We start from the raw sequence: 18,397 nt of genomic DNA on the forward strand, positions 1-18,397 counted from the left end.
AATCCATTTGTAGGTCTTCTATCAGGTTTTGAAAATTATCTACATTTTCATCAGTAATAATTGATCAAATTAAGACATATTATGGATTGATATTTTTTAAACTGATTTTGGAAATATTGAAATACGAACATCAGAAACGCTTTTCCACTTATGTACTTATGACTGTATCAAACTTTAAATAATTGAACAGTGGAGGAAAATATTGCAGAAATTCTAAAAGCTTTGTCTACTTTACCAAGTAATGTAATTAAACAGATTTTTTTAATTCAAACTTCCTTATATTTTTAATACCTTCAGGTCTCTCATAAGTGTTTTTTTTTCCAATCATTTCTTGTATGCAAACAATGATATGCCAAAAATCATTACTTTATGCAACTTAAAAATATTCAACTCATTATTTTTTTTAATATTGCATTTACTTTACTGGAGTATGTCCCCCCATCCCCCTCCCTTTCAAAAACAAGTCTAGCCTTTTCATTTGCAATATCAAAACAAGAGTGTACACACTGACATGTCTCTCGTGCTTTATTGATCACAGTTGAATTTATGTTGAAAGTCTTTGAGATAATGGTTTTACTACAAGTATCACATAAACTTAACATTATCAATGATCCATGTAAGTGAGGTAAAGCTCAGATGAACCCTGCCAGACGTACACGTACACATTTCAATAGACGTACACGTACACATTTCAATAGACGTACACGTACACATTTCAATAGACGTACACATACACATTTCAATCATGTCATACACCAAATAGAAAACCAACCTAACCATGAAAAATTAAACATTAACCAATGAACAATGAAAATGAGGTCATTGTCAGATGAATTCTGTTATACCAAATAAAAAAATATCCTATTTATCATAATAAGTGAGGAATTCATGTGATAAAAAAAAAGTTTTTTAAGCATTCATTAAATGTTGAAAATAAGGTCAAGGACAATGGACATATGGCAGAGGAAAACTTCAGTACATAAGACATCTGTATACAAGGTATGGAGTATCTAGGTCTTCTACCTTCTTAAGTATAAAGCTTTACACAAATAGTTTAGGATGCCAGTGATGTTGGTGATTCTTGTTGTGGGTGAAGACAAAAACCTGAGTTTGTTCACAGATATAAACAATTTTGTTAAAAACTAAATTTTACATATCTTTTTATTCACTATTGGAGGAAAAAACTTAATATATCAACCCTTTTAGGAGATACAAATTTACAGATAAAAATTCTGTGCATAGATTTTGTGAAATAATTTTTTGTGCAGGCTGAATTTCATTGAAAATTTTGGAAACGGAGCAGAACACTAACACAAGCTTATGATGGAATTCTTATAAATGACATTACTATAATCTATTTGTTCACTCATCTGTTTATGCATTATTTTGAATTTTGTTTCTCTCACAAGCTAAATCAATGTCAACTGTGGAAAAGTGCTATAACAGAGGCAAAATACAAAAACCTCTTAGATATTAATATTAGAATATTGCATAACAGGAACATATTCCCTGATGTCAGAATGTTACCAACTATCCCATGAAATGTTGTATTTTAATGTTAGACAACAATTCATTCAATTTGTTCCTGTAATATGTCTAAGTGAAAACAGTCTCTGGAGATTTACTTATGTCTTTTATCTTTATTAAGACGTTTAAGTGAGATCTACTCTCAGGAGGTTTGTCTTGTCTTATTTCATGAGTGACAGTCTTATATTCAATGCATTCTAACTAGTCGATGTTATCAAGATTTCACAGTATAGAATTGAGAATGAAAATGGGGAATGTGTCAAAGAGACCCAACCAAAGAGCAGAAAACAGTCCAAGGCCACCAATGGGTCTTCAACGCAGCAAGAAAATTATGCTTCCTGGAGGCAGGCTTCAGCTCGACACTTAAAAATTAATGTATACTCGTTGGCTCAAAGCTTACACTATGTAGATATTCATATTTTTGTATAAAAAGTTGAATAAAAGTAAATTTAAAAAGTATCTCAAACAAAGCTGAACGTGTACATATTCATTCTCTTTAATGTAAAGTAGTTCATTTTCCTAAACATTAAAGTATTCCAAGAGATTAATTATTCCCTATACTTTAGCACTTTTTACATACCATAAAGAAGGTTGTTACATAAACCTTATTCTATAAGTTTGCCTTTAATTACAATTGAATGAGTTGTCTTAATTGAATGTCAACTTAAAAGAGAGAAATTCTATGTTTAGATGAATGATTTTATCACCTTTATAGACCTTGATTTGCAGAAGATTGGATTAACTTACAATTAATGCATAGAAAACCAGTTAACTTATATGGTTTCAAATTGATTGAAATGAAGATTGAAATTGGCAATGCATGGCTTCTTTTTTTGTAGTTATGACGTTTTAAAAAAAACTAATATAACACGTTGGTATGTCATTAAAATCTCCCGCTTAAAATTCAGTTTGGATTTTCCTAATTTCCTCTTTTGTTAAAACATGTAAATGATAAACATCAATTAACCAGAGGCTCCTAGGGGCTCCTTTTGTTCATCTAACATCAGACACATCTCTCACAAATCATTCTGATTTCAGTTACACATTGTGAATAACTGGGATACTTTCAGATTTTTTGGGGGTTTTCCATTATAGTAATATTTAAACCAACATATAAGATCAAGAGATAATCATAAGCACCTTGTTTCTTTAATTCATGAGCTGTATACCTTTTTATTGTAGGTAATTTACAAGTTGTTTTTTACAGTGTGATACAAATAACCACAGATTTTCAAGGAAAATAAGTAAAAGATTGGACACACAAAAAATAATTCCACATCATGTCTTAGATGAAAAATTGGTGTCTGCGTCTATCTGTAGCCTTTTATAATTGAGTGACTGTTGACAGTTGCTGCAGCCAGGTTTTTTTTCACAATAACTTCCATTTCTATCTTAATTTTTTTAGTTTAATATAATCAAAAGATAACTAGAGGCTCTAAAGAGCCTGTGTCGCTCAGCTAGGTCTATGTGCATCTTTAACCATGGACACTCTCCAACATTTTGGACCAGAATAGAATTCATAAAAAAAAATTTCTTTGTTGATCTTGTATTGCTGGTCATTTTTCTGTTTCAAGTTTCTGTCTACCTTCTTTAGTTTTTGCCCAAAATACAAAAAAGGATAAAAAAAATTGTCATATAAGGGCAATCACTCCTATAATGAGTCTATTAAAGATTTGACTGTCTTGATCCTTTCTACTATTTAAAGTGTCTACCCGTATGTATCTTTTATAATTTTCAAGATAACAGACAAAAATTTCAGGGCAGGTAGTTCTTGACCTATGGAACACTTTTACCCCTTGTCAGATTTACTCTAAATGCTTTAGTTTTTGAGATATAAGCCAAAAACTGTATTTTACCCCTATGTTCTATTTTTATCAATGGTGGCCATGTTTTTTGACGAAACAGAAAATAAAACACAAACTTTATACTAGATACCCTAAGGATCATTCAGCTTAAGTTTGGTTAAAATTTGGTTTAGTAGTTTCAGAGGAGAAGATCTTTGAAATAGTTTATACCGGACGGATGACGACGGACGCCAAGTGATGGCAAAAGCTCACATTTCCTAAAAGGAAAAAGTGGATCTGAGGCTAGATTTTTAAATGTTATAAATATTTCTGATATGGTTTGATTTAAAATATACTCTTGAATGGTGGCAATCTTTAATGTATTGAGGAGCTATCACATAAAATATTACAGGGAACTACCACAGGGCAATTCCAAACAAAGCTAATAAAATCGGCTCAATTCAATTAGTAAAGGAGCACCAAAAAAAAAAAGTTCCAAACAAATAATAACGTAGGCTAATTTTAACATTTAATCAATTTCATAGTTTCAAAAAATGCTCTGCTGGATGCAGCTTAATACGACTGCAGTCGTTTGTGGTAAGTACAAATATTTATGGATCTTTTTTGTGCATATGCATAAATTCTGCTGAAAAAAATTCCACAGAAAGATAAAAGAATTACCCTTTTAAAGCATTAATTTGCATCTCTGACCCAGGCAACAGTATTATGGGGAAAATCCTAAAAATGGGCAATAATCTCAGGGAAAAGAGAAAGTCTGTCATGTAAGAATGGTAATGAAGCTATGAGGATAAATTTATCGGTTTTCAAGACCTAACTTGACAGCGTGTCACCCCTACAATGGCTTCCATTTTTACGCTTAAAAAATTGGGTGGCATAATGGGGAAATAATTTTGAAATAGAATCCTGACTGTTATACTCAAGTTATTGTCTGGAAACCAGAAAATCCTAGTTTTTTTGGCCCCTAATTCATAACGATTTGGGCTACAACCCCCAAAATCAATCCCAAATTCCTTTTGAGGTATGGAACCTTGTGGTACAATTTCATAGAGATCCATACACTTTTACACAAGTTATTGTCCTGAAACAAGAAAAATGCTTGTTTTTGGCCCCTAATTCCTAAACAGTTAGGACAATAACCCCCAAAATCAATCCGAACCTTCCTGTTGTGGTATAATTTCATAGAGATCCATACACTTATACTCAAGTTGTTGTCTGCAAACCACGGAAGACAACATGATAACATAATACGAACGCATAAATTTTGCCGTTGTATAAAAACCTCTGTAGTTAAAGACAAAACATCATTGATTGGTATCTTACCTTATCATTTAGTTAAGAATGGCATGTTGTTTGGTCAACAAGAATCAGCAAACAGATCAAGTACAATAATTGTCATAAACAGCAATGATGGAAAATTTGCTTTGAATAGGATAATTAAATATGCAAATTTTTGAAAATGTATTAATATCTTGCCAAAAAAAATCTATATTCCAAACTATGTTCAATGATATTGTTCCGCCTAGAATGAATGAAAGGCAAATCTATCTTCAAGGTGGTAGGCATCTCAAATGTAAGTTTTGTCCCTACATGTAGGTATTTAGAACTATGTTTTATTTTACATATTAGAGGATCGTTATACTCATTCTTCTGGATACATAAATGACAATGTTAAGGTAGCAGACTCATACTAATCCTTAGTGCCAAAACAACTGATCAAAATTTGGAAGTCCATAGTCATGCAGCAGCTTTTTGAAAGTTCATGGTAAATGTATGTAACAATTTGAAATTCCATAGTACATGTATGTAACAATTTGAAATTCCATGGTACATGTATGTAACAATTTGAAATTCCATGGTACATGTATGTAACAATTTGAAATTCCATGGTACATGTATGTAAAAATGTGTGGAAACTTCAGCTTACCTCTTTGTGTTTCTCTTTATTGGCAAACAGATTTAATTCCTCCCCATATATTTCTTGTTGATTGAGGACATCTTGATAATCAATTTCTTTCATAAGACCAGGATCTTCTATTCCATTGGCCTTCAGAAATTCCATATAAGCCACCTGGAAGGCTTGACCTATGGACTGGGCTATCAGTTGAGCCTAAAATATATGAAAGAACAAAGTATCAAATAAGTGATCAATTTCATATTAAAATAAAGGATGATAAAGCTAGTCCCTTTATTGACATCAAGCGGAACACAGGGCTCAAGTTACTTAAATAAACCACAGGAGAAATGGACGTCTTAACTGACTATCTTAACCAAGGGAAATAAAGTAGCCAATACTTGAGAAATTACTTCAAAACACAACAGAATATAACATGATACTGTTAAAGGTTCATTTGCCAGACATGACAGAATTTCCAGCTCAAACAGAAGTATCTTCTTTCCTTTTTTAGAATATAGCATAATTATTGCAAACCAAATGAAAGTTTTCCACACAGTCATCTGCTCTTGGTCAAGGTATTTAAACTTTTGTCTGTTCTATTGTCTCATTGAATAATTACAATAGCTATTGTTCTCTGTGTAGTTTATTCCCTGGGACATTTAAATTTCTTCTAAGAGAAATCGAGACAAAAGTTTAAATACCTTGACCAAGAGCAGATGACTCTGTGGAAAACTTTCATTTGGTTCACAATAATGCAAAAAAAAAATGTTAATGACCTGTAAATGTGTCCCTGTCAAGAGAGAAAACAGTGAATTTAACATAATTTTCTTTTTGTTGCCTATTGGATGTAAAGCAAACAACAATCAGTCAATCTATCTTTATATTTCCACCCCTTACCAAAGGCCACCATATTTATGGTGATATCATTCTTTTGTTGAGATGATCTTCTCAGATTGGGACTGACGTTATACAGTATACTGCAGTTTTTTTTAACAGGGTGAAAACGCAATAAGATGACTCATTGACCAAAATTTCACAAAGCCTTTTTCATTAACTGGACAAAATAAAACATGCAGACTATTCAAATTTTAATCATCCTTAAATTGCAAACCTGACATTAAATTCTAAATCAGTCCAATGTAAGCCATTTTATAATCTTAAGTTTTCCCATCAGCAATTATTGTAATAAAGTGGGGTTTTTTTTAATTCTAGAACAAAATTGTCCTCCAGAGAAAACTGAATATGATTCAAACAAGAAAGATGGTTTTTAATGATCATGAGAATTGTAAGAAATGTTATTGCCACACTGTAGAAGACGAAACAGTCTCCCAAACCATAATGATACTCAAGTACTTTAAAATTCTCAACATAATTGAATTCTTTAGCAGATCGTTTTAGAAATCTGGAAAATAAGTTTTGGTTTGGAAATTTTAAATGTTAAATATATTTATAATTAGGCACTGCAAAAGAATTAGAATGGCCAAATTTGACATGCAGACAGTATCATAGCTTTATAACCTTATTAACATTGAGCCATTTGTAGATAATATATAAGTAACTGAATTGACTTTACAGACTGAAATGATCAGCTGTTAAATAATCTGGAAACCCATCAATTTTCTCTTCTTACATTACATCACATATAGTTAATATTACGTAAATTTATTACAGTTTTTGCAACACATGATATTCCGATAACCAGATCAAAAACTATTCCCATAAAAGGATGAGCAAAGCTTATATTTTTCCTCTGTAAAACATGTTATGTTCAGGAAAATAAATCAGTTGGTTGATTGTTAAAAATTTAGTTCTATTTTCTAACTTTATTTATTTTTCCAAAGATTAGTCAAAGATTCAATGGCCATCTGGGACTATTACATAATTATCTATTAGTCCCAGTGCCAGGTGGCCATGTTGCAATACTTACGGTTGTAATTGAAAGGTCTTATAAATGGAAATGAAACTAAGATTTGATGTCCTTGAGGACACATTTATCTAAATGCTAGTTCAGAAAGGTGATACATTTATTTCTGAAAAAAATAGAGCAACTAAAGAATCATGTCTCTGAAAAGCTAAACGAAAATTCTACAAATGAGTAAACAAACATCATGTTGAGTGTCACTTCTAACACTACAGAAATTCAGTTGTAGCAATCAGTTAGGGAAGTGATGGTTTCAAATGCTGTTTCATCAGTAAATAGGTGTAGGTGAATAACAACTCCTAATTGAAAGCAGCATCACTTTGAATGTAAGTAATGCTTTCCCTTTTTAGGGAATAGCAAATGACTTAATTTCCATGAGTAAATAACATTATCAAATCCAAATGAAATAACTTTATCTGAAATATTGTTGTGGTTTTTGCAAAGTAATGTCATGCCTATACATGACACCATATGCATAAAAGCATTAATACTTCACATTTTCTGTTTGTATGCAAGACTAAAATTTCGAAAATATCTCATTCAAACTATGTTTGAGGTAGGTGGTAGGATTCTAATAATTGAACTTGTTGAGTCTATGAAATTCGATATTACTGCTCATTCAAAAGTGAAAGCATATGAAACAAAATGTCAACTATCAATTTGAGAGAAAACACAAGCCAAAGAAAATATCTATTACATATAAATTGCATCAAAATTAGATTTATACACTGATCTAAAATATATAGCTTGGTTTCCAAAGGAAATGAGTAGAATGATTTTTATTTTGATCAAAGAGTCCATAATTATATCAATATATTAATTGTTGGTTGGATACAAATGAATTATAGGTTTCAAAATGAGTGAGAATTGGATATCGCTTGATATTAACTTGAGTTATTTAATTTCAGTATATTAATAAAAAAAAGCCTGTGACAAGTACATAATTATTATTCAAATCAAATTACAAGGGTTGATATCAAGTGATATCTAATTCTCATAAGTTGTTACATCTTTGTTTTGAACAGCTGAGACACAATTAAGTGTCTGATTGCATGAATTATCTATTTCTCTCCTTTTGGAAATAATAAAACATACTGTTACTTTCTTCTCCAGATATTTTGTTTTGTCTTCAAGCATAAGTCATAAATGTGACAGTTATAAAATGTCATAATAGATTTTCCAGTAACTACTGAACAATTTTATTCGCCACATGCTCCCTAATTGTACCAAATTATTTGAATCAACCAGAAGAATCAATGAAGTGCCCATTAATATTTACTGCAATTTCAAGATTTTATGTCATTGTTTTGAAGGATAAAATAACCAATTAATAGAAACCTAAAAGTGTCAAAAGGAATCTTGAGATTTTAATAAGCTTCCATAATTTAATCCCCACAGACAACCGGCAATGGAAATATCTCCAGGAATTAAATTAATTGTTCTTGTTTTCAAAATTCAATAAACACCATAAAGTTCTAAGTCAGAAATCTAAACAACCTTGAACTTAAAGTTTGCTGTAATAATTTCAATTTAAAAGGAAGTCAATTTATATACTTTCATTGTTTTCACCCATAGGCATAAAACTTAGCCAAAAATATAAATAGCCAGCCATTATGATATGCTTAGATATTTTCAGTTTGTGTTAGTTGAAATATTGTGTTGCCCTCTCTCAGACAAAGTTAGCTGATAGTCAGAGCATCATGTTATCCTATCTAATACAGTGAACTGCTGAAAGACAGTTTATCATTACTAATTTAACTCTTCCTTTAATCCTCCCTTGGACAATAGTACAGATATGAGACAGTGTGTCATTATTTCTTCCTGTTATCCTCCCTAGATTAAAAAACAGCTGGAAAACAGTGTTGTCATTATTGACCTTTCCTTATTTCTTCCTAGGTCAGAAAAAGGCTGAGAGATAGAGTGTCCTTATCAGACTTTCCTGTTATCCTCCCTGGGACAAAAAACAGCAAAGTGACAGTATGTCATTATTTATCTGTCCGGTTATCCTACCTAGGACAGAAAACAGCTGAGAGACAGTATGTCATTATTGATCTTTCCTGTTATCCTCCCTAGGACAGAAAACAGCTGAGAGACATTATGTCATTATTGACTTTCCTGTTATCCTCCCTAGGACAAAAAAAAAAGCTGAGAGACAGTATGTCAATATTAATCTTTCCTGTTATTCTCCCTAGGACAGAAAACAGCTGAGAGACAGTATGTCATTATTGATCTTTCCTGTTATCCGCCCTAGGACAGAAAACAGCTGAGAGACAGATGTCATTATTGATCTTTCCTGTTATCCTCCCTAGGACAGGACAGAAAACAGCTGAGAGACATTATGTCATTATTGACTTTCTTGTTATCCTGACCTCCCTAGGACAGAAAACAGCTGAGAGACAGTATGTCATTATTCATCTTTCCTGTTATCCTCCCTAGGACAGAATACAGAGTGAGACAATGTGTCATTATTGACCTTTCCTAGGCCACAAATCAGCTGAGAAACATTTTGTCATTATTGATCTTTCCAGCATATCCTCCTCAAGTCACCTACAGCTGGTATGCCATATCTGACCCTTCCTGTCATCCTATCTTAAACAGAGTACCAGTATGCTATAATTTTTGACTTTTTGACTGTCTTGTTGTCTTGTCTCAGACATTGTAAGCTGAGTGACAATGTGTCATTGTTGAACTTTCCTCCCAATCATCAGCTTGTTATTCTACTTTTGATTCAGAAACTTGGTGCTGTTTGTTATGTCAATGCTGACACTACCTATTATAAATAGCTAAGATAACAATGTTGTTTCTTACCAGGTATGAGAATAATAATTTTTCTGCAAGATAATTTCTTTAGGAAAGTTTGTTGCTATTTTATGTTATCTACTGTTCACATTATCATCCTTTCCTTACAAGAAATACGATAAACATTTACCAGTCATTGAAAGTCAAATGAAAAAAAGCTTTTCCATTATCCCTTACAGTATTAATCCTATCAATTAATAATATTTTACTTGTAAAGATTAATAAAATCAAATCATTTTTTTCATTTATTGATAAGTCATTCAATTATTAAAGAAATCTATCAAGATTCAAGACATAGAACAATTCACAGTGAAAACAAAGTTATCCTTGAATTACTCATGTTACATAAATTTGTAAAATACAAAAATCTCAATAATACCTATAGCAAAATCAAGACCAAATACAAATACAACTGAGACAAAAAAAAAATTTAACTGAGACAAAAAAATATATCAACTTTTTGAACCCTGAAGCAATTTGCATAATGAATTTCTTTTACACAAAAGGCCACATATGTTTTGCAAATAGAATTAGCAGACTGCAAAATTATTGTGATTTTTTAAACAAAGAATATCTGTTTCTGTCAATACTTGATGAACACCATAACAAAAACCAGTGTTTCATCTTGAAACAGCAATCCGAGTTTGTAGTGGTCTGAATAGACAGAAAAATTCCATTCCAGTAGATTTCAAAAGACAAATTATTGATTATAGAATATTAATTTAAGAGTCCATATGGAAATTGACACAATCCTTGGCAGGAGTTTATGTGAATTCATGTCCTGGAAATATTCATCCTTGCAGTAAACTGTAAGCCTCGACAGTTCTTGACAACATATCAAAAGTGTCATTCTTATGCTACATACAAAGTAAAGTCACACAAGATTCTTACATTACTCCAAGTAATGAAGAAGTTACTTTTCTTAATTGATTTTTCTTTTCAACAAAATTGCTAAATAATTGTTTATAAATGAATCAACATGGCTAGGAAAATAGTGACAACATGCTGTTAAGAGCTGACAACTTAATAGAGACATTCCATTTAAGCCATTTTATTATTAGTGGTATTTTAATTTTAGAAATTCAGCAGAATTTCAAATGCCATTCACATTTAAGTTAGAACATGGGAAAGATTTTCGCCTGAAGCTTCCTAAATAAGAGATGTATTTATCTAACAATATATATATTTAAAATTCAATTTCATAAATTTATAGATTTATTAGCTAATTTGCAGTACACATGTATAACCTGTTTAATCATTCCTACAAAATCAGTTATACTTTTACAAGAAAGTTATAATAAATTGCTTTGCCAAGCGCAGCTGGATACGACCGCAGAGGTTCAACCCTGAACAGTTGGGGCAAATAATCTCAATTCAAATTTCCAATGGAGTTTGCAACCATAATTACCCATTTAAATACATCATAAAAGTCTTAAAATAGAAAATGACATACATAATCATGGCTAAAACTAATATTCCTTAATAGTAACTTCTAAAAATAAATTGACAGGTAATCATCTCAAGACAATACAACATTTCTTTATACATAATTTAAAAGCAGTGTAAGGGAGGTAATCAACACATTGTGCTTGGATTATCTCCCTTACACTGCTTTTCAATTGTCTTTAGTAATTGTCCATTAACCAGGAAACCCTTGTTTTTCCCCCTTTTTTGCCCCTAATTCCTAAACGGTTTGAGCCATGACCCCCCAAAGCAAATCCTAACCATCCCTTTGAGGTATGGAAACTTGTGGCATAATTTCAGAGAGATCCATACACCGTTCCACAAGTTATTGTCTGGAAACTGTAAATTGACCTTAATGGTGTTTTGAAGTTTGCCAAAGAGAGACAAAGTCCTAATGTTAGTTGTATTCTTAAATGCTGGTAATTTTTGCATTCATCCTGTATATTTTGGTATGGATGCCTGAAGGATTTCATACAAATTATCATAAATTTGATACAGGAATGGAATCAGTAAGCATTAACTCATAGCCATTTTGGTTTGTTTATGGTATCAAGGGGGTATACCTTTTTTCATTTTTGGCAAACATACTACTTTTTCTAAATACACATTGCAACAGTGTATATCATTTTTCATCATCTGATCAGAATTAAATTTGCTACAGCAGTCATCCAACTATATTGCCAATTGTTTTAAGTTATCAACTGCTAATTCTTATTGAACAAAAGCTTATATTTTCATTTCTATTCTTGTCTAATGCAGAAAATAATTTTCTAGAAGGCTGAAAAAGTGTACTCATGAATTATTAAATATTACCATTTATAATGCAGTTGGGTGTCTTATTATACATTTACAACCCAACAGATATTGCTCTGCTATAATTGTACAATATATGTTAATGGCTTAATTAAAGCTATGCCCACACCAAATCATTCTTGAACTTTGATGCTGAATGTACTGAAGCCATAGAGATAAAAGCATTTCCACGCAATGTTAGTTAATGTTTTATTACTGTTAGTTACTATTCAAATTAATTGATACATAACAATGAATAATTATTTACTTGAAGAGATGTGTTTTTACACGAGCATGAGTGATGCTTCCCTTCGGATAATCAGCTGATTTTGTGAATTTCACTTTTACAATATTACAAAATATGTGAGGGCTCCATTGAGGAACTAAACAAAAATGAAGAAAAACAATTGCAAATAGAGGTTCTATAAAGATCCTGTGCCGCTCACGTTGATACAAATCAATTTACACTTTGGAATATTGTAAACTAGTAAATTAATTACTTAACTGAAATCTTTTTTGTTGATCTTAGTTGTATTGCTGATTATTTTTTCTGTATACAGTTTATCTCTATCTACTATAGATTTGCCCAAAAATTTCTTTAAGGGCAATAACTCTTATAAGGAGTTAACTCCTCCATTTTTTTATTTCTTCCATGTTGACTTAGCTGATGAGCTTGTTGCTATTTAAAGATTTGATCATCTCCATATTGAACTGATAACTTAAATAACATATAGTGTACATATGAATATTTCATACCAGTTTCACTTAACATTTCAATTAGCTGATAAATTCTTCAATTTAAAAAAAACAACATTTCATCAAGTTCATTTTGGTCATTGCACAAAAAGTGGAATTGTTAGAATATTTCAGTACTTTATCATTTAGATTTTGGTGCAAAATATTAGCCTATGTCCAATGGCTTTAATGAATACATTTTCAGTGCAAAATGTGATTTTCTCAAGAAAACTTTCTCATATTAAGATCTTTAATATTCTTTTCCAGTGCAAAGTATTAACCAATGCCCAACAGTCGTATTCATAATGAATTTCAGTACAAAACCTGAGCCTTTCTCACCACGTCTAACATGTCGACACACAATACATGATGGATTAAGCTGCTGATTGTGTTGATCATAGCAAGAACTGTTTTCTTGTCTGATTATTCTGTTAAACTTTGTGCAGTATAAGTCATAACTTAATTTGTTAAAGAACAAAAACCCTAAAGACAATAATAAACAAAAGTCAATTACATCTTATATTGAATAAGTGTCGGATGTAATGTCGTCAACATTGATTATATTCGGAAACTTTTTTTTAGCAAATCTCTGTAATATTTGTGTTTGGCCAAAAAGTTTCTTTGATCTTAATTGTGTATTAAACAAAATCTTTGAAACAAAGACACTCATTGCCAGACATGACATTACTTTGTATACTTCAAGAAAAAACCATTTCCTGTATGAATTATGGAAACTTTCCTTTTTTGTCAAATAAGAAAAAGTTGTATTTGCAGGTGCTGATCCAGAGTTTTGAAAAAAGGGGTGTCTAGCTCGCCAACATTTTCATTTCCTGCCCTCTTCCCACAAATCCGCCTATGATTTGATAATTATTAGCATTCTTTGATATGGTATCATATAGTATTGTTTAAATAATGTTGCTGTGCGATTGTAATATAAATATTAATAAGTAATGAGGCTTTTGTGGATTGATTATTCAGAGTATTTCCCCATGTACCATTTGTTATTCAACTGATCAAGATATAATGCGGAAGATAAATATTAAGAAAATAAGACAAAAAAAAAAACCAGAAAACATACCAAGAAGTCACCTCACTGTTCCTTTGCTTTGGATATTGTTAATTTTAACATGACGTTCTTTAAACGCTTTGAGTACACACCTGTGGTAAAATATGATTATATTGTTTGGGCTGTTCTGATCATACTCCCGCGTCATATGCTTTTTTATAAATGAGCTACCCGACGTCATAGAAAGATGACTTAAGAATATAAGCATTTTACGGGAAAATACACGCTTGTGAAACCGAAAATCATCACAACAAGGAAACGTAAACAAACGATGCTAAAATGTGTTATATAAGCCATTTTTTGTTTACATATAAGACATATAAATACAATTATCATTTAGATTCATCCAAACCTATCTAAATATGTCATTGTAAATAGTTTAAGCATGCCATTTATTCAGTTTGCTCCGTTCTTTTACGTCAATTTAATAGTGCGTTTATTTATGGGAACGGCAAATAATGCCTTCACCTGAGCACTTCGATCCAAAAGAATTGCCGTATTTGTCCTATTAGAATCGAAATAATTCATGGGGGCTTGAATGTATCGTGATTTTACCACGGGTTGTCCTTTTAGCTGATATTTTACCCCTCGCTATCGCTCAGGGTAAAATATTTGTCATAAAGGGCCAACCCGTGGTCAAATCACGATATATTCAAGCCCTATGAATTATTTCTTAAATGTATGGACTTTTAATTGTCTATTACTGAAGACCATACCTAAATGCTTTTTTTTTGTATATTGTGTAGCTGGGTTGTTGTCTCATTAGTGTTTTAACCAAAAAATCCTTTTCAGCTCAACTGTCATCACTCTGGGTGTGTTGTCATCTGTCTTTTACTTATCCTCTACTCATCAATTATTTCATACCAAAGTTAACATTATTAATCCTTATTATAGTTTGTGAAATTAGAACATAGTGGGTAAATGTAAGTACTTATCTAATATCTAGAAAAAAACAAAAAAATAAAAAGACAAAATCTGAACAGGCTGAAAATGTTAAGAATGTCAAAATACACATATTTTCCATATGAACTAAAATTATTAGACCACTCCTTGTAGCAGCTATTCCCCTTAAGTGATGTTTTTCAACCAATTTTAGTATGTTTGCCTATTATCTTTAAAACTATAATAGATATAGACATAAATAAACTGTAAACAGCAGAAATGATTAGCAATAAAAGATATACGAAATACCAATTTTACTGCAATGTTAAATTAACCCTTTACAGGTTTTATAGTACATATATAACAAATTTAAGCATTTTTGCTTTATATCTTGAAAATAATTATAGAAAAAAAGACAGAAACTTTTTATAGCAAAAATGATCAGCAATTAAAGATCTACAAAAATGTCATATGACTGAAATGCTAAATTACCCCTTATAGGATTTATTGCCCTTTAATAACAATTTTTAGCACTTTTGCCTGTTAACTTTAAAACTATAATGGATACACAGAAACTGTAAACAGCAAAACATGATTAGTAATTAAAGATCTACAGAATGTTATTGCTCTTAAAGGAGGATTTATACACATCTAAGGGTTTTGCCTTCTATCTTGCAATTTATGACAGATAAAAAACAAAAATGCTCAGCAATACAAGATCTATTGAAATTACTGGACAATCATGTAAATAAATGGGGAATGTGTCCATGGGACACAGATGATGCCCCCTCTTACATATCATATAAAGTTATAAAGGGACATAACTGAAGAACGGTAAAAGTGATGCTACCTGAATTTGTTATTGATCAGAGTTTTGTTGTAATAAGTATTGTGTATAAGTTTCATAACATTTGGTTGAGACAAACTTAAGTTTGAGAACGGAAACAAAAAATTCAGCAATTTTTCCTTTTGTAAAGGGACATAACTCTTAGAACAGTAAAAGTGACACCACCAAAATTCAAACTTGATCTGTATTTTGTAGTAATAAGCATTGTGTATAAGTATCATAACATTTGGTTGAGGCAAACTAAAGTTAGAGAACGGAAACAAAAAATTCAGCAATTTTTCCATTTGTAAAGGGGCATAACTCTAGAACGGTTGAAATGACACCACCAAAATTCAAACTTGATCTGTATTTTGTGGTAATAAGTATTGTGTATAAGTTTCATAACATTTGGTTGAGGCAAACTAAAGTTAGAGAACGGAAACGAAATAAACAGCTGCGCCATGAGCGCATGATACGCCCGTCGTCTTGTGTGTGAATTTTTATGCAATAAGCATAAATAGTTTCTGAAATACGGCGTGGCATGTGAAAACTCCCTTTTTTTTTTTACAAAAAAACCCTCCCCCTTTTTTAACAAAATACTCAATATCTCTAAAATAAAATTTTGAATCATCACTAAAAAGTATACAGATCTTAATATTAATATAACTAAGAAGTGTGTAAAGTTTTAAGCAATAATCATAAATTGTTTTTGAGATACGGCGCGACATGTGAAAAAAAACACACACCTGTTTTAGTTACTAAGTCCCGTAACTCAAAAAGTTTTAATCTTATTTTCACCAAAAAGTATACAGATTGTTTCACCATCATAAGAAACAACTATGTAAAGTTTCATGAAATTTGGATAAGTCATTCTCAAGTTACGGTGCGACATGTTTACGCCAGACAGACAGACGGACAGACGGACAGACAGACAGACGGACGGACACCGGACATTTGTATACCATTATATGTCCCGTCAAAAATTGACGGGCGTATAAAAATTCAGCAATTTTTCCATTTGTAAAGGAGCATAACTCTACAATGGTTTAAGTGACGCCACCAAAATTCAAACTTGATCTATGTTTTGTGGTAATAAGCATTGTGTATAAGTTTCATAACATTTGGTTGAGGCAAACTTAAGTTAGAGAACGGAAACGAAAAATTCAGCAATTTTTCCATTTGTAAAGGAGCATAACTCTACAATAGTTTAAGTGACGCCACCAAAATTCAAACTTGATCTGTATTTTGTGGTAATAAGCATTGTGTATAAGTTTCAGTAACATTTGGTTGAAGCAAACTAAAGTTAGAGAACGAAAACCAACTTTGGGACGTATGGACGTACTAAAGGGTAAAACTTAATGCCCCCTCTGCTACGGCGGGGGCATAAAAATGTGTCCTTATTTTTAAGTAAATATCAATATTGCATATTTTTACCAGATGAGAAATCCAGGCTACTTGGAGCATTTAGTTTTTCATAGTTGTAGTTCAGTAAGATAGTATTTATATTCATAATATATATACTGTTTGTATTGGTATTAACATTTTTTTAATAGTTTACATGTATAACAATTCAGTGATAACCACTTACATTCTGTCAATTCTTATGTTTTGTCATTGCACAAGATCATGCTCTTCTCAAGACTTTATATGTTATTTTACACTAAATTCATTGGAGGTGTACTGATTAGTGTCTGGGAAACACATGGTTTTTATATAGTTGAAAAAGAACTTTCAACCAGCTTTCAGTAACTGTACATACTTTGTGTCATTTTTTGTTATTTGTTTCTTTTGCTTTGTACTAATCTGATAAGTCAAGACCTTTTCAACTGGTTTGACTTTTGTTCTTATATTACATTGTGTTGTTTCATCACTGTTTCAGATTATGAGGAAGGTTGAGTGCTCACAAAGATGTATAAACTGGGTACATGTTTTATGTGTCTGTCCCATGCCAGGAAAGCTGTAAGGATGTCTCTGGTTACAGTCTGCCATAATTGTGTTTCTATTATTGCTGTAGTATAAATAAGGTCTTTGGATTGTTTCAAATTTTGCATCCATATTATATGGTATGGGTTTTGTTCATTGTTGAAGGTCGATTATGATCCTTACAACACACTTAACCATAATACAATCATTAAATTTTGATTGTACGAATACACAAAAAAAGTGTACAAATATTCCTTGTTTTCTTGCTATTTAAAATATTTAAAATTTTCTCCAAACTTTTTTTCTTTTAAAAGAAAACAATCATACTCAACAGAATAGAATTTCATTTATATACCAAAAATAGAAAAAAAAAAATAATAAAAAAATTTAAAAAGAATTTTAATTTGAATCTTCATTTATTAGAGTTATTAGTCAGATAAATATGCAATTCAAACAGATGTCTAAGATTTCTCTGACATCTGACAGCCTCGTTAATGATTTGCTGGGGCCATGGGTCGCAAATGCAAACTAGAGGCTCTAAAGAGCCTGTGTCGCTCACCTAGGTCTATGTGCATAATCAACAATGGACTCTCCGGAGGGATTGTATCTGATTTTCATATGATGAAGACATAATCTTTCAAGTTTAATTGAGGTCTGGATCTGGCATGTCAGTAACTGCTAGTAGTCCTTTGTTAATTTATGTATCATTGTCATTTTGCTTAGTTTCTTTTGTTACCTATTCTGACATCGGACTCGGACTTCT

At 31.5% G+C, this 18,397-nt stretch overlaps 1 protein-coding gene across 9 annotated transcripts in view; it reads right to left on the bottom strand.

Annotated features, from left to right (window-relative positions):
- LOC127734454 (amyloid-beta A4 precursor protein-binding family A member 2-like) overlaps positions 1 to 18,397 on the bottom strand; it is a 97,700-nt gene that overhangs the window by 11,785 nt on the left and 67,518 nt on the right. For all 9 annotated transcript variants that reach the window (XM_052244337.1, XM_052244336.1, XM_052244333.1 and 6 more), the window contains one exon: positions 5,257 to 5,439. In XM_052244337.1, coding sequence (XP_052100297.1) covers positions 5,257 to 5,439 — 183 coding nt within the window. The remainder of the gene's footprint in view (positions 1 to 5,256; positions 5,440 to 18,397) is intronic.

This window comes from Mytilus californianus, unplaced genomic scaffold (assembly GCF_021869535.1).
Source record: "Mytilus californianus isolate M0D057914Y unplaced genomic scaffold, xbMytCali1.0.p SCAF_3, whole genome shotgun sequence".
Taxonomy (NCBI): Eukaryota; Metazoa; Mollusca; class Bivalvia; order Mytilida; family Mytilidae; genus Mytilus; species Mytilus californianus.